Source organism: Conger conger, chromosome 3, assembly GCF_963514075.1.
Source record: "Conger conger chromosome 3, fConCon1.1, whole genome shotgun sequence".
NCBI classification, from domain to species: Eukaryota; Metazoa; Chordata; class Actinopteri; order Anguilliformes; family Congridae; genus Conger; species Conger conger.
In genome coordinates this window covers 50,867,078-50,889,361 of record NC_083762.1, presented here as the reverse complement: position 1 = coordinate 50,889,361, position 22,284 = coordinate 50,867,078, and the positions used below count along the sequence as shown (strand labels likewise).

At 43.4% G+C, this 22,284-nt stretch overlaps 1 protein-coding gene across 1 annotated transcript in view; it reads left to right on the top strand.

Annotated features, from left to right (window-relative positions):
• Positions 1 to 2,957: 2,957 nt before the first annotated feature.
• Positions 2,958 to 22,284, top strand: part of dcbld2 (discoidin, CUB and LCCL domain containing 2) — a 67,952-nt gene continuing 48,625 nt past the window's right edge. The window contains exons 1-3 of the mRNA XM_061236755.1: positions 2,958 to 3,266; positions 12,631 to 12,855; positions 13,215 to 13,352. Coding sequence (XP_061092739.1) covers positions 3,164 to 3,266; positions 12,631 to 12,855; positions 13,215 to 13,352 — 466 coding nt within the window. The 5' untranslated portion in view covers positions 2,958 to 3,163. The remainder of the gene's footprint in view (positions 3,267 to 12,630; positions 12,856 to 13,214; positions 13,353 to 22,284) is intronic.

Here is a 22,284-nt window from a genome sequence, read left to right as displayed (position 1 = left end):
TCCACTCTAAGGCTGTGCCACAGATCCCTGTAGATGCCAGGGAGACTAAGAGGATGGAGTGGTTGACCGTGTCGAACGCCGCAGAGAGGTCAAGAAGGATCAGGACAGAGGAGAGAGAGGTTGCTCGTGCAGCCTGAAGGGACTCGTTGACAGAGAGGAGTGCAGTCTCCATCGAGTGGCCAGGTCTGAAGCCGGACTGGTGGGGGTCCAGCAGGTTATTCTGAGAGAGGAAGGAAGAGAGTTGGTTGGAGGCGGCTCGTTCAATGGATTTGGATAGAAAAGGAAGGAGAGGGTGTCTCGGTGGCGCAGCCTGTAGAGCACTGACCGCATGCTCATTGCAAGCCGCGACGTTGGCGGTTCTAATCCGACCGTCCGACATTTGTCACATGTCTTCCCCTCTCTCTCGCTCCCATTCTTCCTGTCTCTCTATACTATATACTGTCCAATAAAGCTTAAAAAGGCCTAAAAAAAAATCTTTAAAAAAAAAAAGAAAAGGAAGGAGAGATACCGGACGGTAGTTTTGAATGCAGGAGGGGTCAAGAATGGGTTTCTTTAGGAGCGGGGTGATGTAGGCCCTCTTGAATGATGAGGGAAAGCAGCCAGAGGACAGAGAGGAGTTAACAAGGGAGGTGACAAACGGGAGGATGTCAGGCGTGATTGCCTGAAAGAGGTTTGAGGGGATGGGGTCCAGGGCACAAGAAGTAGGGCGGTGGGAGAGCAGGAGGTGAGACACATCAGCATCTGTAAGGGGACAGAAAGAGGAGAAACAGGGGGCAGACACAGAAATGGAGGCAGGCATAGAAGTGGTGGTGGTCGTGAAGGTGCTGCGGATATCTGCAACCTTCTCGTCAACAAATACCGCAAAGTCATCAGCAGTGAGCGAGGACTGAGATGGTGGGGGAGGTGTGCTGAGGAGAGAGGAGAAAATGGAGAACAGTTGACGAGGGTTAGAAGTGGAGTTCTGGATTTTTGTTTGGTAGTAATTTCTTTTGGCAGTGGTGATAGCGGAGGAGAATTCCGCCAGGAGAGACTGGTAGGAAGACAGGTCCGACGGGTCTTTTGATTTCCTCCACTTCCTCTCAGCTGCACGTAGGCTTGGCCTGGAGGAACGTAGAAGGTCAGAAACCCATGGGCTGGGAGGGGAGGATCGAGCAGGCCGGGAGACAAGAGGACAGAGAGAGTCAAGGGCTGAGGAGAGAGAGGAAAGCAGCACGGAAGATGCGGAATCAGTGGGTAGTTTGGAGAAGGATTCAAGAGGAGGGAGGGAAGCAGTGACTCTGGGGGCAAGGGAGGAGGGTGATAGCGAGCAGAGGTTACATCGGACAGAAACAGTGGGGGTGAGAGAAGGGGAGGGAGGTAGAGCAGCTAGGGGGATGGAGAAGGAAATTAAGTGGTGATCGGACTTGTGTAAAGGGGTAACAGTGGGGTTAGAAGAGGAGCAGTTCCTCAGAAAGATCAGGTCAAGAAGGTTTCCAGCCTTGTGAGTTGGGGGAGAGTGCTGCAGAGAGAGGTCAAAGGAGTGGTAAGAAGTGGTAAGAAGGCAGCCGACTGGGAGGCTTCCAGGTGGATGTTGAAATCTCCCAGGAGGATAAGTGGGGTGCCATCCTCAGGGAATGAGCTGAGTAGAGTGTCAAGCTCATGAAGGAAACTTCCCAGGGCACCTGGAGGACGATAAACAACGACAATATAAAGTTTAACAGGGTGAGTAATTGAGACAACGTGGCATTCAAATGTGGATAGGGATAGGTCAGTGAGGGAAATCGCAGAGAATTTCCATGAAGGGGAAATCAGCAAGCCAGTGCCACCTCCACGGCCAGAGGGCCGGGGGGTGTGTGAGAAGGAGAAGGAGGATGAGAGGGCAGCGGGGGTGGCAGTGTTCTCTGGTGTAATCCAGGTCTCGGTGAGGGCAAGGAACTGTAGGGACAGGAGGGAGGCATAACCAGTAATGAAGTCAGCCTTCCGTGTGGCAGACTGGCAGTTCCATAGCCCCCCTGCAACTGTGAAGTTGTCACAGGGGGTCAGTGAGGGGTAGCAGAGGTTGGTGGGGTTCCGTCGTCGTGGAGGGCCACGTTGCTGGAAGCGCGTTCTGAAGGGGAGAGAGCAGACCGTAATGGGGTGCTGACACACCATACCATTCCAAAATGGGAGGGAGCTGCTCTGAGCATGCCTATATAAACTGCTAATTACTAATGCAAACTAGCGATCTAAAAATTATCCTAACAATTGCAGCGTCCAAAGTATCTAAGTGATTCTGATCACCTAATCAGAATAACAGAACCGAGCGAAACTGCCGGCGGCTGGTGAAAAAGACACGAGATTTGCTAACTAATGACAGAAAATGCAACACACCTGGTCTAACTAACGCAGTAATTTGACAACAAATCTACAACTGCTGATAGACTAACAAGGTTTCCTTATAACCTACTGCTCACACGCAAAAAACACAGAAACAATACTTAAGTTCCCTGGAGGGGAACACACGGCTAGTGGAAAAAATGCACTTAAAAAAAAACAAAAAAAAACGTATAGAACCCGGTTGGATTGTACCATCATAACTGAGCCAGGTGAGGAGACCTGGGTGGATCTGGGTGGACCTATGACCGCCTTTCTTTAATTCATGTAAGTGCTGCTGCTGAGTCTGAGCATATTACTACTCGGTTTGGTTGCACAATTTCAACCCACCTCAGTGCCTGCCAAATTGCCACTGAACAGTGGTGTAAAAACAGAAAGATTATCTGTGAGGCTATAACAGATTTCTATACTCTATAAATACAACACACTCAGTTTTCCCACTGTCTGGAGCCTTTGCCCCATCTGTGTACACCTGGAGAAAAGAATCCCACCTCCCTTTAATACCCATTTGTACGGTCTGTACCAACTGTATCACAGGCAGTGCGGTGACCACTCTTACTAGCCGCAGCGCGTGTGGGATCCTGTTGCATTGTGGGAGCAGCGGAAGTCCAGGAAGTTGTAAGCTACAATAGATTGGATGCGTTGAGGCAAGATTTTATAGCTAGCGGCTGCGAGAATGTGGAGCAGGGAGACGAACGCTCGAGACATTAAATTCGTGTAATTCGGCTCCGTATCGAGACCCGCAAATACTGAGCTGCACAAGATTTTAGGGACAAAAGCATTTAATTATGCAGTTGGATTACAGGCTAGAATGGCCACATTGGGAATGGTGAGGACAGGACCCAGCGGAGCCGGGGCATTCATCATCATCATCATCATCATCATCAGCACGGTAGCCAGCCGAGCTCAGAAAGGTACTTCGACTCAATGATCTAAAGTTAGGTAGCAAACGTTTGCTTGCTTAGTTAAAAGAACCATTGATATATGTTGGCCGGGATAAGGTGCCTTTACGTATTACGCCTGACACGATTTGCACCTCTGCAAGCGATAACATTGACAAATGTTTGAGGTTTCCAGATACATGCGCATTTGGTCGTAGCTAGCGAGTAGCATTCGAAATAAACTTTCCTGGGATACAAGAGGGGCCGGTTGCATCAGCTGTAAGTAAGTTCAGTTCAGTTAAGTCTTTTCTAAATCAATGTTAACGCATTACAAAATCAAAATGGGTTGCACCAGACAAACTCGTTACGTTACAAGAAAAACAAAAACATAGCATACTCTGTATCCCTACGTCGGACAAAACGAAAACGTGCAGTTAAACCGTTTCGTGGCGGTTGAAAAGTGATTGTAAATGGCTGCAAACTACATTGAATGGCGTTATTATTGTATGTATTAAGCATCAGCAACATTATAGAAATTAAATTAATTGCAGTTGAAACCTTTACAAAAAAAAATCTCTGGATTGAATGGGTGGAGTGCAATTTATTACCAGACACTGACTGGACTATTGGGTCAGGGTCCTTGATGACATTCCTGTAATTGCCTGATATTTGTTCATGATATTTGTACGACTCATCCACTATGTTTGAGGACAACCTGTTCATACAACTGCATGAGAAAAATATTCTCAGGTGAGCTACCGTGCATATACAGTGAGGACCATAATTCATTGGACAGTGAAACTTTTTGTTTCCTTTGGTTCTGTACTTGTTATTTATTGAATTGCCTTCACACTGAAATTCACTAGTGTGTTTCGTTAGGCAGGTGTATTGTTTTGTGTCATTAGTGAACAGAAGAGAGCTGTTGATGTCTAGTCTTGATTCTAGACTTTGCAATTGCCTTTGGAGATTGTTGGGCTGTGACAACATGACGAAACATTGCAAAAACCCTGGGCATGCCCAAGTCAACAGCTTGGTTCATTAACAAGAAAAAAACAACTGGTGAATTCAATTATGTCAAAAGACCCGGTAGACAGAAGAAGATCACTGTAGTGGATGAGCAGAGAATACTCTCTATGGTGAAGAAAATAGCCCAGGAGATCAAAAACGCTCTCCTGGATGCAGGTGTGGATGTGTCAAAGTCTATCATATGTAGAAGACTACACCATCAGGACTACAGAGGGTACACTACAAGATGCAAACCTCTGATTAGCCTCTGATCAGCCTATGTACAAAAGCTTCTGTAATTTGTAAACTGTTCATTTGATATGCAGGAAAATACCCTTAAATTACAGCTGACAGTATGCACTTCAACCGCATTGTCATTTTATCCTGTCAAACTCAAAGTGCAGAACCATAATAACAAAAAATGTGTCACTGTCCTATGAATTATGGCGCTCACTGTAAATACAGCGATAACACGGTTACATTATCGTTAATTTCTGCGCAGTTCATATAATGTATTATTTAGCTGACACTTTTATCCAAAGTGACTTACAGTACAGTTTAATAGACAAAACAGGAGGTCATCCGCACCTGGAGCATCAACAATCAAATCAAGCTAACCAAGTTAGCGAAGTATATGAAATAGGGCCCAGAAAACCCAGGGTTAGCGCTTAGGTTAGCTCGCCAACCCTGTGATCTCGCTTTGTAGTACAGCCCCCAGCTCCATACCCAGCATGGTTTGACCAACTCAAGCTATATTTTGAAATCGATGGTATCATTTCAACCTGGTCATAGCTGGAAAAACTTTTTATCCGAGTTGTATATGAGCAATTCCAGTGCTATGGATGTGACATTTAGACACAAAATGACAAACAAAAATCTATCTTCTTACATGACAAAAAATGTTAATGCCTATTATCAAAAAAAATGAAAACATGTTAAAACAAGTATTTTGGGGAGACACTTTCTAAAAACTCTGAGGTTTGGCTGAACATATTTGTCTCGATGTTTATGAGGAAATATCAGTGTTATGGATGTGACACCATTGCGTTATAGATGCAACACATCTGAAATGTACATTGTTTGACAATCTAGCCTACTCCCCAATCAAATTCTATAATAAACCATTTGTTGTCATCTGAAATGGTTGTGAATGTCAGTTTTGACATATATATAATACCATCTGAAATGGTTTAGAATATTTCTAAGATTGCTGCCAAGTTACATAGTTTTCAATGGTAATGGGACTAATAAATCAAATGTATTTTCCTGTTGTTAGCCTACATTTGATCAGAATTAAAATTGCATAAGCGACTGTTTGGCACATTATTAAGTAATTGTAAAGGAACTAGCCTATTAGGTAAAGACTTCGACAGTTGAATGATAGGGCGTCCTGTAGCGTAGTGGTTAAGGTACATGACTGGGACACGCAAGGTCGGTGGTTCTAATCCCGGTGTAGCCACAATAAGATCCGCACAGCCGTTGGGCCCTTGAGCAAGGCCCTTAACCCTGCATTGCTCCAAGGGAGGATTGTCTCCTGCTTAGTCTAATCAAATGTATGCTCTGGATAAGAGCATTTGCCAAATGCCAATAATGTAATAAATTCTCATCATAAAGACCTAAATACCAAAAATACCTGTTGACAGATCAGAAACACTCTTCAGGGGGCAGGCATGAATGTGTTGGTGACTATGGTGCCCTAAAGACAAGTAGAACTACAGAGGCTACACTGCAAGATGCAACCACTAGTTAGCTGCAAAAACAGAATGGGCAGGTTTCTATTTGTATAAAAGAGCATGCACTGTTCTCGAAAAAGGTCTTGTGGACAGATTAGACCAAGGTTGATATTCATCGGAATGATGGCAAGAGCAAACTGTGGAGATTAAAAGGAACTGCCCAATAACCAAAGCACCCCCACCATCCCTCATCTCTGAAACATTCTGATGGGTGTCTCATGGTTTAGGCATGTACTGCTGCTTGGCTCACTTGTCTTCATTGATGGTGCAATTGCTGATAGCCTTAATTCTTAAGCCTGCTATCTGCTAAAATTCAACAAAATGCCTACAAAGTGACTGGACGACGCTTCATCCTGTAACAAGACAATGTTCCTAAACCGACTACTAAAAGTGAAATATTTCTTCAAAGCCAAAACTGGAAAATTCTGACAGGCTCACCTCTGAATTATAAAAAGGGAGAAGCTCAAGATGCCATACAGACCTGGAAAAGCATCACCAGAGAAGATAGACTGTATGACAGTAGTAAACCTGAGGACTTTATTTTACACCTTAATATGTCCCTGAAATGATGGTATCCTGAAATGGGGGGCTACATTGCAGTAAGTGCATCATTCTGACCAGCTGTTTAGTATCGCTGCGGACTTTCCTCTAGACGCGGTAACGTAGATTTTTAAATTGCTCATTTGAACAGCAAGGGTTAGGGCTTGAGCCAGTTTGTTTGTCTGTTACCTGTTAATCACTTCTACTGGTTGCATACCTGTAGAGTGATTGAACATTTGTCTTAAATTCCACAGCTATTTAAGCTATTTATCAGTAGATTAGCTTTGATTTGATATTGCTTGTGAGCAATTGCAGGCCATTTAAATAGGCATGTCAGAGCGACGCTAGCGTATATTAGACTCGCGAAAGTTGTCATTAGTCAGTAAGTGCATCATTCTGACCAGGTGTTTAGTATCGCTGCGGACTTTCCTCTAGACGCGGTAACGTAGATTTTTAAATTGCTCATTTGAACAGCAAGGGTTAGGGTTTGAGCCAGTTTGTTTGTCTGTTACCTGTTAATCACTTCTACTGGTTGCATACCTGTAGAGTGATTGAACATTTGTCTTAAATTCCACAGCTATTTAAGCTATTTATCAGTAGATTAGCTTTGATTTGATATTGCTTGTGAGCAATTGTAGGCCATTTAAATAGGCATGTCAGAGCGACGCTAGCGTATATTAGACTCGCGAAAGTTGTCATTAGTCAGTAAGTGCATCATTCTGACCAGGTGTTTAGTATCGCTGCGGACTTTCCTCTAGACGCGGTAACGTAGATTTTTAAATTGCTCATTTGAACAGCAAGGGTTAGGGCTTGAGCCAGTTTTTGTCTGTTACCTGTTAATCACTTCTACTGGTTGCATACCTGTAGAGTGATTGAACATTTGTCTTAAATTCCACAGCTATTTAAGCTATTTATCAGTAGATTAGCTTTGATTTGATATTGCTTGTGAGCAATTGCAGGCCATTTAAATAGGCATGTCAGAGCGACGCTAGCGTATATTAGACTCGCGAAAGTTGTCATTAGTCAGTAAGTGCATCATTCTGACCAGGTGTTTAGTATCGCTGCGGACTTTCCTCTAGACGCGGTAACGTAGATTTTTAAATTGCTCATTTGAACAGCAAGGGTTAGGGTTTGAGCCAGTTTGTTTGTCTGTTACCTGTTAATCACTTCTACTGGTTGCATACCTGTAGAGTGATTGAACATTTGTCTTAAATTCCACAGCTATTTAAGCTATTTATCAGTAGATTAGCTTTGATTTGATATTGCTTGTGAGCAATTGTAGGCCATTTAAATAGGCATGTCAGAGCGACGCTAGCGTATATTAGACTCGCGAAAGTTGTCATTAGTCAGTAAGTGCATCATTCTGACCAGGTGTTTAGTATCGCTGCGGACTTTCCTCTAGACGCGGTAACGTAGATTTTAAAATTGCTCATTTGAACAGCAAGGGTTAGGGCTTGAGCCAGTTTTTGTCTGTTACCTGTTAATCACTTCTACTGGTTGCATACCTGTAGAGTGATTGAACATTTGTCTTAAATTCCACAGCTATTTAAGCTATTTATCAGTAGATTAGCTTTGATTTGATATTGCTTGTGAGCAATTGTAGGCGATTTAAATAGGCGTGTCAGAGCGACGCTAGCATCGCTCCGTCCCAGTTTGTGATGTTATGTTTCACCCCATCCCAGTCTGCTCTCTCCCTCGAAGACCCCCCCTTCAACGTGGGCCTCCACGGCGTCGGAACCCCTCGAACCTCAGCTACCCCCCGCTAACCCCTTGTGAGGACTTTGCTCTCACAGGGGGACTATGGAACTGCCAGTCTGCCACTCGGAAGGCTGACTTCATCCCTGCGTATGCCTCCCTCCAGTCCCTACAATTCCTTGCCCTCACAGAGACCTGGATCACACCTGACAACACCGTCACTCCCGCTGCCCTCTCATCCTCCTTCTCCGTCTCGCACACTCCCCGGCCTTCCAGCCGTGGCGGTGGTACTGGTCTTTCAATTTCCCCCTCGTGGAAATTCTCTGTTCTCCCCCTCTCTGACCTGTCCATATCCACTTTTGAATTCCATTCTGTTGCAGTATCCCACCCTACTAACCTTTTCATTGCAGTTATCTACCGTCCTCCAGGGCCCCTGGGAAACTTCCTTGATGAGCTAGACACCCTTCTCAGCTCCTTCCCTGAGGATGGCACCCCACTGATTCTCCTTGGAGACTTCAACATCCACCTAGAAGCCTCCCAGGCTGCTGCCTTCCTACCGCTAATCCACTCCTTCGGCCTCTCCCTGCAACACTCTCCTCCAACCCACAAGGCGGGCAATGTCCTAGACCTTGTCTTTGTGAGGAACTGCTCATGCTCTGATTTCACGGTTACCCCTCTGCACACATCTGATCACCACTTCATCTCATTCTCCCTCCCTCTTCCTCCCCATCCTCCTCCCCCTCCTCCCACCCACACTTCCTCAGCCCGCCGTAACCTCCGCTCCCTCTCACCCTCTTCCTTCGCCAGCACCATCATCGCCTCACTCCCCCCTCTTGAATCCTTCTTCAAACTCCCCACTAACTCCATCTGCCACCCTCCTTTCATCTCTCTCCTCCGCCTTTGACTCTCTCTGTCCGCCTGTCTCAAAGCCACCTCGCACATCCCCTCCCAGTCCTTGGATATCAGACACCCTCCGTACCTCCAGGGCCAGCCTCCGCGCAGCGGAGAGGAAGTGGGGGAAATCCAGAGACGCTTCAGACCTCACGACTTACCAGTCTCTCCTGGCGGCATTCTCTTCCGCTGTCACTGCCGCCAAAGCAAAATACTTTCAAACACAAATTCAGAACTCCGGTTCTAACCCCCGGAAACTTTTCTCTATTTTCTCCTCTCTCCTCAATGCACCGCCTCCTCCTCCTCAGTCCTCCTTTTCTGCTGATGACTTTGCTGATTTCTTCGATGAGAAGGTCAGTCATCCGTAGATCCTTTACAACCACCGCCCCCCTCACTGTGCCCTTCCCCCCCCCTCTAGGCCCATCCCTTCCTTTTCCACTTTCTCCCCCCTTACAGACTCTGATGTTTCTCAACTCCTGCTCTGCCACCGCCCTACAACCTGTGCACTTGACCCTATCCCCTCTTCTCTTCTCCAAACTATCACACCTGACATTCTCCCATTTGTCACCTCCCTTGTCAACTCCTCCCTGTCTTCCGGCTGTTTTCCGGCATCCTCCAAGAGGGCCCACATCACTACTCTGGATCCCTCCATCATCCTGAACTACCGCCCGGTATCTCTTCTTCCATTCCTTTCTAAAACTATAGAACGAGCCGCTTCTACTCAACTTTCTTCTTTCTTTTCTCACAACAACCTGCTAGACCCCCATCAGTCTGGCTTCAGATCGGGCCACTCGACAGAGACTGCGCTCCTCTCCGTCAGTGAGTCACTCCATGCCGCACGAGCAGCCTCCCTCTCCTCTGTCCTCATTCTCCTAGATCTCTCTGCTGCCTTCGACACTGTGGATCACTCCATCCTCCTGTCTGCCCTGTCAGCAACTAGCATCTGTGGCACAGCCCTGGACTGGATTGAGTCCTACCTCTCTGGTCGCTCCTTCCAGGTTGCCTGGGCTGGTTCAGTATCGACACCTCGGCCCCTCACCACAGGAGTTCCCCAGGGCTCAGTCCTAGGCCCGCTTCTTTTTTCTCTTTACACTCGCTCCCTTGGCCCTGTGATCACTGCACATGGGCTATCCTACCACTGCTACGCGGACGATACCCAACTCTTCGTCTCGTTCTCGCCGTCTGATACGCAGGTTTCAGCCTGTATCTCTGCTTGCCTGAGGGACATCCAGAGCTGGATGGACAACCACCATCTAAAGCTCAACCCAGCCAAGACTGAAATGATATTCATCCCTGCTTAAACCTCTCCCTATCTGGATCTCTCCATTTCCCACGGGGATACCACACTCACGCCGTCATCCAGTGCAAGGATGTGGTGATGGACAGCAGACTGTCCCTCTCCGAGAACATTGTGGCGGTGACCCGGTCATGCAGGTTCTTCCTATACAACATACGGAGAATCCGTCCCTTTCTCACCCCCTACTCGACCCAGCTCCTTGTCCAAGCGATGGTTCTGTCCCGCCTGGACTACTGCAATTCCCTCTTGGCTGGCCTCCTAGCGTCTGCCATCAGACCCCTCCAACTCATCCAGAATGCAGCAGCTCGTCTGGTCTTCAACCTTCCCAAATACTCACACGTCACCCCCCTGCTTACTTCCCTCCACTGGCTGCCTGTCATGGCTCGCATCAAATTCAAAACATTGGTGCTAGCCTTCCAAGCAGTTAAAGGGTCTTCCCCAGCTGATCTACAAAAAATCATCAGACCCTACACCCCTGCCAGACCTCTTTGTTCAGCCTCCACAGGCCGCTTGGCACCTCCCCCTCTCCGAACCTCCACATCACGCTCACGACTACTGTCTGTTCTGGCTCCTCGGTGGTGGAACGAACTCCCCGTTGAGGTCAGAACTGTTGAATCTCTCCCCACCTTCAAGCGCAAGCTGAAGACACACCTCTTCAAGCAGCACCTCTCCCCATCCCTCCCTACCTCCCTGTGAACCTTAATTGTTGTCTCTGTGACTTGCTTTGTGTATCGGTATTCTTAGTTGGCTAGGTAAGCAGTGTTTGGATAGTTAACTTTGGTCACTTTTGCTCTGTTTGTTTGTTTCTTTGTTCTCAAAAAAAAAAAAAAAAAAAAAAAAAAGGGCCCTCGTCCTTATCTTTGTTGTACAGGTAGCAATTGAAATTGTACTTCCCTCTAGGGTCTTTCAGCGAACTTATCCCTGGTTATGCGTAGGCACTTTGTTCTACGTCGCTCTGGATAAGAGCGTCTGCCAAATGCCAATAATGTAATGTAATGTAACATTGCTGTCTAAGTATTTGTTTTGCTTTCTACTCCAGCACAATGGATTTGAAATTAAACAATGAATGAATACTTAGAGTGCAGACAGTCTTTAATTTGAGGGTATTTAAAGCCATATCATATAGGTGATCAATGTAGCAATGACATCCCGTTTTATACGAAGTCCCTCCTTTTTAGGCGACTGGTTGACATTACTTTCACCCGAGAGAAATTAGATTATACATTCAGTAAGCTCTATATTTATTTTCCTATACTACACAATTTAGATTTGTAATCAGAAAATTGTATTTGCGTAAAGCCGTGCATATTAAAAAAAGTTAAGGTCTTGAAATAAAAACACGTATGTGGATGAAATTATCCAGGCTGTGTCGATGCATTGACAGTAGGTACGTTAGCAAGCTAGATAACGTTAAACTCTGTCAAAATGGCTAAATGAAATATTAAATAAGTGTCATATTTTACTCAAAAGGACTCAAGCAATGGGATGCACCTTTCAAGAAACATACACTCTTTAATGTCTTCTAATTTTATGAAGCTTCCTTAACGGTCATGCCCTTAATGTTCAAAAAAATAGCAACGATGAGAGAAAAAAGGAACCAATTATAGATCAAAGATCTTTTCACCTCCGTGAAAGTTAGCTTTGCATATACATTTTTAATGCAATCCTATTTCAAACGCCTGTTTTATAGAAACATTTCCTGAAAAATGTCAGCCTCTCACCTTTACAAGAATTTTGTGACAATGCATCCAGCACTGTAATGGCAATAACATTCTGTTTCATTAATACAATGGGGGGGGGTGGGGGGGGACTACGAATCTGCCGCTACAAATTTGGCACTCCAGAGGCAGAAGCGCCAAATGAAACCACTATACCACTGCAAACCTCTGGTGCATTAATGTAGACAATTGCCATTTGTCTTGTTACCGTCTATAAATGCCCTGCAAATCCTTAGTATGGCCCAAAATGACTTCCCTTTGAATTTTGTCAGCTAAACTTCTTGAATGTGAAGAGAAAGAGTAGCATGATGTTGAGCAAATTCTTTTTTGCACTTTCCTAAATTGACAGTGCATGTTGCAGCAATGACAGCATCTTTTGAATAAAGGTGGGTATTCCATATTTTGTAGAAAAATCCAATTATGTACTTTACCAGTTTAGATTGGAGGTTGGTAGGACTGAACCTATACCAGTGAAGTTACATGCTCCAACCCCATATTGGTTTACCTGCACATTTTAGGGGATGGCTGCGGTAACACCTTTCTGGGTCCCAGCAGTGGCACACTGTCCTCCATCAACTACCCCCAGACATACCCCAACCACACTGTATGTGAGTGGGAGATCCGGGTGCCCCCCCAGAAAAGGGTCCACTTCAAGTTTGGGGACTTTGATATTGAGGATTCAGACTGCCACTTCAACTACCTTAGGATCTACAATGGCATCGGAACCAACCGAGCGGAGATTGGTGAGTTCAGGAAAATGTTTCTACAAATTTCTTCTGCTGTAGTGCTGCTGGAAGTAGTGAAGAAACCGATCATTTTTTCATAACAGATACTCAACTCTGTGTATATGTTATCTAGATACACATTGTGTTCCATGTGTCCTCTATGCCTCTTGACTACAGTAGGTTCTGGTTATTAACAGTTTCCAAACTAAAATCTACTATTACGCTCCAGCGATAGTTGCCCTTCATCATACACTTTGCATAAATGCATACGATTCTTATATTGTTACAGGGTTCTTATATTATCTCCATCCCTTGAGTGAATAAATGGCTGTCAGTTATGGTTTTCCTTACCTTTTTCCTCATCTCATCTGCCTCAGTGAAGTACTGTGGATTAGGCCTGCAGCTTCCCGAGCTGATCCAGTCCAGTGGGAATGAGGTCACAATCCAGTTCATGAGTGGTGTACACAAGTCTGGGCGTGGCTTCTTCCTGTCCTACTCAACCACTGCGCACACAGGTATGAGATATAGCTTTAGTGCCATGTTACACCCAACTGATCATAAACAGCTTAGGGTTGTATTCAGTGAACAAACTAGGCTTTGTTTGGGGGGGATGAGTTGTTTGTCCGTAAGCCAGTGGGAGAAAATCAATTTGAACTGTGAACTGTGTTAAGAGACTCAGAGAATCTATCCAAGGAAGGGCTGTTACTCAGTTGTGCATCTGTCAATATCAAGCATGAGTCCAAATGCTTTTTAAGCCCTGAATGATGTCTTTGCTAGGATGACTTGACCTTTCAGCTGGAGAGATGGAAGGTTCTGTGAAGGATATTGGCTATTGGCTCGGTAGATAATGTTTACTTTCACCCTTGATCTTTGAAAGATCCATCCATCCATCCATTATCTGAACCCGCTTATCCTGATCAGGGTCGCAGGGGGGCTGGAGCCTATCCCAGCATACATTGGGCGAAAGGCAGGAATACACCCTGGACAGGTCGCCAGTCCATCGCAGGGCACACACACCATTCACTCACACATTCATACCTACGGGCAATTTAGACTCTCCAATCAGCCTAACGTGCATGTCTTTGGACTGTGGGAGGAAACCGGAGTACCCGGAGGAAACCCACGCAGACACAGGGAGAACATGCAAACTCCGCACAGAGAGGCCCCGGCCAACGGGGATTCGAACCCAGGACCTCCTTGCTGTGAGGCGGCAGTGCTACCCACTGCACCATCCGTGCCGCCCTCTTTGAAAGATGATTTTGTTAAAAAGATTGCCTTGTGCATTTTCATTTTATTTCCAGATCATGGAGTTGACTAACCAGTCACCCTCGCCTCCATGACTTATTTTGTCCATACTGAGTTTACAAGCTCATGTGAATTTCATGAGACATGATTTTTATCTACCTATCTACCTAGGGCTGGGCTGGTGTGTGTTTTTTGTTGCATTAATTCCTTTTCCTTAGTGCAATTTCCAATCATTATGACAACAGGATTTGAAAGCGTTAACTCACGGTTCTGTCTGTATAACCGATTTTAAGATGCCATTGCTTTAGCAACAGTTTCTTATTTTGTAACCTGTGGGTGGCAAAACAAGCACGGGGGGGACCTTGCCTTGCATATTATCAGAAAAGAAAACAATGGCCTCCTGCTTTCAAAGAAAGATCATTTCCAGTAATGGCTTAGCTTTATGTTAAAATGTTGGGAAGTAAATAACCCCTAGTAGTAAATCGTGTGGTTATTATTAATTATCCCTGTTGGCTGACATGCCAATAAAAAAAACAAATGAGCGAATCTGTCATGACTGATGTCACAAATCTCTAATTTGTAACAAGTATTATTGTACAGCTGCCATTGTATTTTATTACATTTCAAGGTTTTTGGCTAACTATACTATACTAACCTTGTTTGACATATTGTCAATTCATCTTTAGCTGTGTCCTTCTTTGTGCTGTGGTAGAAGTTTGTCGTGTGACTGACGTTACAAAAAATGGACATGCAAAAAATCTAGTAAGCTTTGATTAAAAATAGTCTTTAAACTACTGAAAGTAGAATTTTACGTAGAATAATTGCATCTAACACATTGTAAAGACTATATATCAGTAATAAACACAGAATAATAATCAAAGAAAATGGTTATTTATTTTTCCTGTAATTACATAAATATACTTGTTCACTCACAACAAGCAGTCCACAAGCCAATATATCTCTGTTTGCAACTTGGGTTGGCAGGGTTAAGTGTAAGAGTTCTAAATGGCAGCGTCGAAGTTAGAGAATCGCTGAGGTTCATTTCTTGATGGTTGATTTGCTCGTTCATTCCCATATAATGAATTTTGACTTTAATGAGAAATGTAGTTCTGCTTGTTTTTTGTTATTCAATTCCATACAAATTGGCTAATGGATGGCTATTCACCTCGGCTATGTGATCATGCGCGTACTACAGGTGTCGTGAATGTGCACAGCTACCTCTAATAACACATTTGCTCCCTGCCAATAATATGAGAGGCCTTATGGATCAAATCAAAAATTTACAGTAACTTTTAGGTCTTTGATGTTAGCACACCAGTGAAATATTTTCTGCAAAAAAAATGTTTGGTCCACCTTTTGATGGATTTGCCCAAATCACGCACATCTGCTTGCAGTGGAGACAGTTAAATAACTATCAGACTGGAGTAATATTTACAGGTATGTGATCGTAGCTATCTAAATTACTTTAAAATTATCTGTAGTGTTGTTTTGTGTGGGGTGTGAACATTGTAATGTGAATATCTTTTGTATGGAATGTATGGCTACAGGTGGCAGGAAATCTATTTTTAAATGTGTTTTAAAAAGAAAAGAGAGGACACACCTCCACCCTCCTAGATTTCATCGACTTGGTGCACCCTTCACGTATGTGGGGTAGGGTAATTACGTTTGACAGCAACAGTCTTGCATTCTAGAGAAATTTCTATGCTTTTAACACAATATTTTGTGTTCTCAATGCTGATTATTTATTGCATAATGATTTGACTTTGAAAAGTGACCCGGGGCTAACGAAAAAAGATCTAGGGCTATAGCCCAATAGCCAGGGCCAAGGCACACCCCTGGTGACAGCCATAGTTTGGTTGCAGGAGCACTCAATGTCTTGAGTTGAGCATGGTGCCATCCCTATGGCCACTAGGGGGGTCACTGTAAGCAGTTTAGTCTAATTAGTACCATTATAATGTTCCATCTCTCTCCTGTGTATTTGTTGTGCTTTTGTGTATTTGGGTAGAGCAATGCATACATGAAGAAAGGTGTGGCCTTTCTAGAAACACAGGAGAGTGGTGTATTTAAAAAAAAAAAAAAAATCTTAACTGCATTGTTAGGGCCCAAGCACCATAGGGTGCGAAGGACCCTATTGTTATTGGAAGGATTATTATTATTATTAGGGCCCAAGCACCGTAGGGTGCGAAGGACCCTATTGTTATTGGAAGGATTATTATTATTATTAGGGCCCAAGCACCGTAGGGTGCGAAGGACCCTATTGTTATTGGAAGGATTATTATTATTATTATTATTATTATTATTATTATTATTCTTTTTCTTCAGGCCAATGGGCATGTTTGAGGGCCTTGCCATGCGTAAAAAGTCTTGACATTTTGCACACACATCAGAAGTGGCCGAGGGACTCCACAGCGCCCCCTATTGCATTGTCTTCTATTTGTGGGCAGGCACTTTGAGCTACCTGACCCTAATTTGGTGGCCATATAGGGCTCCTCGGTCCAAACACATTTCTCTTTCTCATCTAATCAAATATGCAAACAGGAAGTCAGCCATTTTGGATTTTGTGTGTTTTACACATACTACACTTTTAAGTACTCCTCCTAGGGGCTTCATCACATTCACACCAAATGTGGTCAGAGTGGTCTCAGTATAGTGTTGATACTAAATTGACAGGATATTTTTGATATCACAAACGGTATGGTCATGGGGAGGAGTACAATTTTCATGTCACGCCGCGCCAACAGGAAGTGGCCGTAATTTCATGGTCTGCATCGTCTGATCTGGCTGGTATTCCTGACCCTAAATGACGAAAGGATTTTTGATATCTCAAACGGTTTGGCAATGGCGAGGCGTATAATACACACGTTACACCCAAAAACAGGAAGTGGGTTTAATTCCGTTCTACATCATCTGATCGGGCTGATATTTTGCAAATATATTCACTTTTGGAGTGCAATCACATCCATATCCACATTCATCTGGGCGTGGCTACACAGCGCCCCCTATGGCTTTTTTCTAATATTGTGGACACATACTTTCACGTAAATGCACCACGTCTGGTAGGCATAAGGGTCTCCTCAAGACACACACATTTCTCATTTGCATCCCTTAACTTTTCCCAACAGGAAGTGAGCTATTTTGGATTTTGTGTGTTTTTAAGTGTTTTTTTTCACGTACCAAACTTTGAAATACTCTTCCTAGGGGGTTCATCACATTCACACAAAATGTGGTCAGCATGATATTATAGCCCTGACACACAACTATGAACTGATTTTTAATATCTTGGAATGGTATGGCTATGGTCAGCCTTAAAATTTACTTGTAATGCTGCCCAAACAGGAAAATTATGTATTAAATAATTTCAAAAAGGTATTAAATTCTACATTGCCTGATTTTGAGGCTACAACTTTTCACATATGTTCATTGTTGGAGTGTCATCACATCCATTAAGCAATAATAGTTCACTATTTTCGCTGGAGACTCATTATATCCAGTCTTAAAACTTCAACGCAAGTCGCAACTGACTCTCCCATTTCTAATACGCGACTGCCATCTACTGGCAAAGATTGGTATTGTTTCTCTTTTTCTTGGATAAAGTGAGTTTTGTTTCTTTTTGCGAGCCAGTAACCATAACGATGTATGAGTTACAGCGGCAGCCTACGTGATAAAATGTACTGACAACACCCAGCCCACAGCAACGTTTTTTCTCATCTACCTTAATTATATGGATTGAATAACTAAAATAAAACACAGGCTTTTACTGGCAGGAAAGTATCATATATTTAAAAGATTAACACATATAATGCATATCTTGCATTGACGTTCAATGTTATTTGGTTTAAAAAAAACGTAGTGTAGCATTTTAAGGACTCAACACAAAACAGCTGTTCAGAAAGTTGGCTTGAAAACCAAGAAGCCTTATTAAGGAATTCGAGCCGTTTCTATTTGACTTCATTCGATTGAAGTGAATGCCGTAACCCAATTAAATGTAATTCGCGTCGGAATACACATAATAGCCTACACTGTCAACGTGAAATAAAAATATATAGAGGTTTAAATCGATCCTATATTGGGACATTTGTTATGATGGCTGGTTCAACGGGCATTATCTGTACCGTTGACCATAATCGAATGCTAGCATTTATATCATTACACTGACCAAGTCCTGTTAAAAAGCACATTTTTGGTTCCTTTGTGGAAACAGTGAAGTTGTCTACACAATCTATACTACTCACAGACTAACTGCGTCGCTGTAACTTCCCCCCATTTCTGATACGGGGATTCCATTTATTGGCAGAAAGTGGTACTTTTAATTTTCTTCCTTCAAGTGATTTTTCAACGATAGGTTTTTGTTTTTTTCCTAGCGAGCCAGTAGGCATAACGATGTATGATTTACAAAATGTATTGACACCACCCAGCCCGACGTTTCTTTGCATCTATTTTCATGATATGAATTGAATATCTGAAATAAATATTAAAGACATTTAATGACTGTATTTAACTGGCAGGAGAGTATCATATATTTAAAAGACATGAAGTCAAAAAGAAACGTTAGCATTTGAGGTGGCTCTGGTCGAACTCTGTGTTAACATGAGACCGTTATGTTCAACAAAGGTATGGCATGCAGGTTGTTGCGAGATGACTCGCATTGGCTAACAGCAGCCAGCCTGTCCACTGTCTGTGTGAGTCAAAAAACAGGTCAGCTACGTTGGTTTACATGAAGAGAAAACTTTCAGTTAAATCGCCAGCTATGTTAGTTTATTTTGCTTGTCATTAAATACGAACTAAGAGAACATACAATTTCGCTAGGAATGGTAACTTAATATGAAAATACCGGATTGAGGGCAGAGAGTTGGCATCTCCTTTAGATTTGGCTGAACAAATGCTTTTCAGGCAGCATAATTACCGGTGAAATGGAAAATAATGATGCTGGCTAATTTGACGTTTAATGCAATATTATCTGACACTTCGTAGAGAAATTATTAAACCAAGATAAAAGGAAACATACAACTTTTGGCCAATAGATGGCACCCGTGTATAAGAGGGCAGTATAGCGTAATGGTTGAGGCAGTGGATTAAGACATGCAAGGTCCGCGGTTCGGTCCCTGGTGCGGCCACAATAAAATTGAATAGTTTCTTTAAGCCAATGGTTTTATTTTGAGTGCATATTTATAGCCGAATGACTTTTCAAGCATAAATTGTGCCTCCCGCTGTAAAAACTAGGGAAACCTGCTGGCAACAGGAAGTGGCCTTAATTTCACTCGAAATCTTCCGATGTGGCTTAGAATTTAGAAATAGGTTTATTATTGGAGTGTAATCAAATTCAAAAACCATACACGGCTCAATATTATAGCGCCACCATCTGGCAACAGGAAGTGAGGCTTATGTCATTGATGCATTCCAATAGCAGCACCAACATCTTCATTGATCAAAGCGGAATTCCTGTGCACACTATACGTTGCCCAGGATGGTGATTATTTCCAAAGTGTGTAAATATTGTTAAACATGTCATTGGCACAACTATGCCACCAAGGCGGTTGCGCCCATGGTGCTTGGGCCCATTCATTGCTGCTTGCAGCTATATTTTTGTTTGTTATTCAAAATAATTTTTCCACATTGATCCAAGAACAATAAAGTGCATAGAAGAGGTTCTTGGAACTTCACGTTAAGTTTCTTGTTCAATTGGAATTTGTGTTTGGTGGTTGATGGAGACTGCTGTCCATGCAGGCCCTTATGTAGGCAATAAATGTAATGTTTCCTCTTAATAACTACCTCTAAGCCCCACAGATACTCATTAGAACATCGGTCTTCAACCGGGGGGTCGCGACCCCTAGGGGGTCCGCGGAGGTACTGCAGGGGGTCCGGCAAATTATTTCACCTGAAGCATTTTTTCTCCTCTTCCAAAAATAAAAAATGTCATAGGCTAACAGAATGTAGAAAAGAAAAACGCTTTTTATTTGTTTATAATAACACATAGTAGGCTACCCATGAATCATGCATGCGATCATGTCATCCCCATGTGCAACATTTAGCTATCCTGTGCCAAAACACGTTAGCGATAACCATAAAATGTGAAATGATGGATCGTTTTGTAATTTCTCGGAACAAAAGCTCCACGTCAGACACAACTGATGGCGGTTCGGATGACCCACCTTCAGAGGATGCCAACACCCCTTCAATGAATAGCCATAAACGAGAGAACGAGAGAAGACTCGTAAATATTCAGAAAATTATCTACAGTTTGGTTTCACCTGCAAGGAGACCGATGGTGTTGAATTACCAATGTTTGTGGTTTGCTCTGCCGTGCTATCAAACGAAAGTATGAAGCCATCAAAGCTGCAACGACACTTAGAGACACATCATGCTCAATTGAAGGAAAAAACCATTGAATATTTCCAGTCCCGTTTAAAAGCTTTTGCGGGCCAACAGACCTTGATGAGACAATCAACTAAAGTTGGCGAGTTAGCTTTAAAAGCATCTTATCAAGTTGCATTATGTGTTGTTCAGACAAAAAAAACCCAACACAATAGCGGAAAGTTTAATATTGCCTGCAGCTAGTGATATGTGCAAAACAATGTTTGGGAATGATGAGTACATTAAAAAACTGAAAAGCATCCCATTGTCAGACACAACCATCGCCCGCCGGATTGGTGAAATGGTTTGTTGACCAAAATGAGATGCAGGAGGAATTTCTTTTTTGTAAGCAGTTGGCAGCTGCCAACTGAAGTGATCGATGATTTTTTCCGTGAACATGAGAGACCCTGGCCAAAATGTCGCGATGTGCACAGACGGTTTTTGTGTATCTACCGATCGCTGTGGATTATTTTTTTTAGAGTTACTGGATTACGGCGAGTAAAGGATCCTTTTTCCTTACGTGCATTAAATGTCGAAATTGGGCTTCGTTTTTAGCGGCATCTGACCGTAAGCCAAACCCTTCTTTTCGATTCCGGGAGATCAGTTTGAGACTTAATTTATGTTTGGACTGTTTGATTCAGTTGCTAAATGTTGGGACTGATGGGCACTGAACTTTGGGGGGTATTTGTTTGTTCATTGTGAAGTTTTGCTAGGGTGACCAACTGCTAATAAGCCCAATGTGGGACAAGGGGTATGTTTCTGAGGGACAATGTGGGACACCGCCCCCACTCAGCAGGCAGACCGATACCGGTTTACCAATTTCTGGCAGATACCGCTTTTTCGTGGTATAATAATGTTGCCTTGTTCCCCTAACATATATAATTACTGCTGTATGCTCATGAATAGGTAACCCTTGTTAATGAGCCCTTAGCTTTCAATGTGTTTTTTGTTCTAAATAAAGGATATTCATAATATATATATTTTTTTTTTCTTTTAAACATTTAAATTAATTGACAGATGAACTTCCACTTAAGATTTACTTTTTATTTAAAGTGATTATTCACTGGCATTGCAGTGGCTCAACACAGCAGGAACACCAACAAGTCTCCACTCACTTATCACTGGCATTGCAGTGGCTCAACACAGCTGGAACTGTAGAAAAAAAAAAAAAAAACTTAACTCACAAGTCCAGGGGTTCACAGAACGAGAAGGGGGAGGAAGGACGGTAAACTTCTCACCAGCATCTGAATCAAATAAGGAAGAAAGACAAGAAACAGAATTTAAGCAACATTATTATGATGAGCTTACAGATGGTTTTCCAGTATTGACAGTCCACCAATGTTCAAAATAAATAAATCAAATTTCATCTTAGACATAGGGGGTCTTAAATAACATTAAGTTTCTTACCTTCAAGTTTCTTCTTGAATTTGTATTTCTTGCTGGAGCGTGCAGCATTGAGTAGGGCCTTCTCTTTCACTACATAAGTGAAGAGGTCCTTGCAAGTGAATGTAAAGTTGCTCTTCACTTGGATTTCTGACTTTATGAGCTCCACCGAACATCTGTTCCTTGTGTTGGTCCAGCATCCTGTCATGAGCGAGAAGACTCCACTGAAGCATTGGTTTTGGGTACACTCAAGAAGAAGAAGCAACTGCTGTGAGGTTGGGTGTGTTTGTGTGCTTGAGTAAGGTGGCCCACTTCTCCACGACTGGAGCTCCTGATTGTACGATGGCCTGTTGGCGTGGCAGAACGACACAGTACTCATCATATAGCGCATCCATGTCCAACTTCTTGCTTAGCTGCAGGACCTCTACAGCTTCACAGAGATGGGAGAAGTTGAATGGGCTCTCCTGT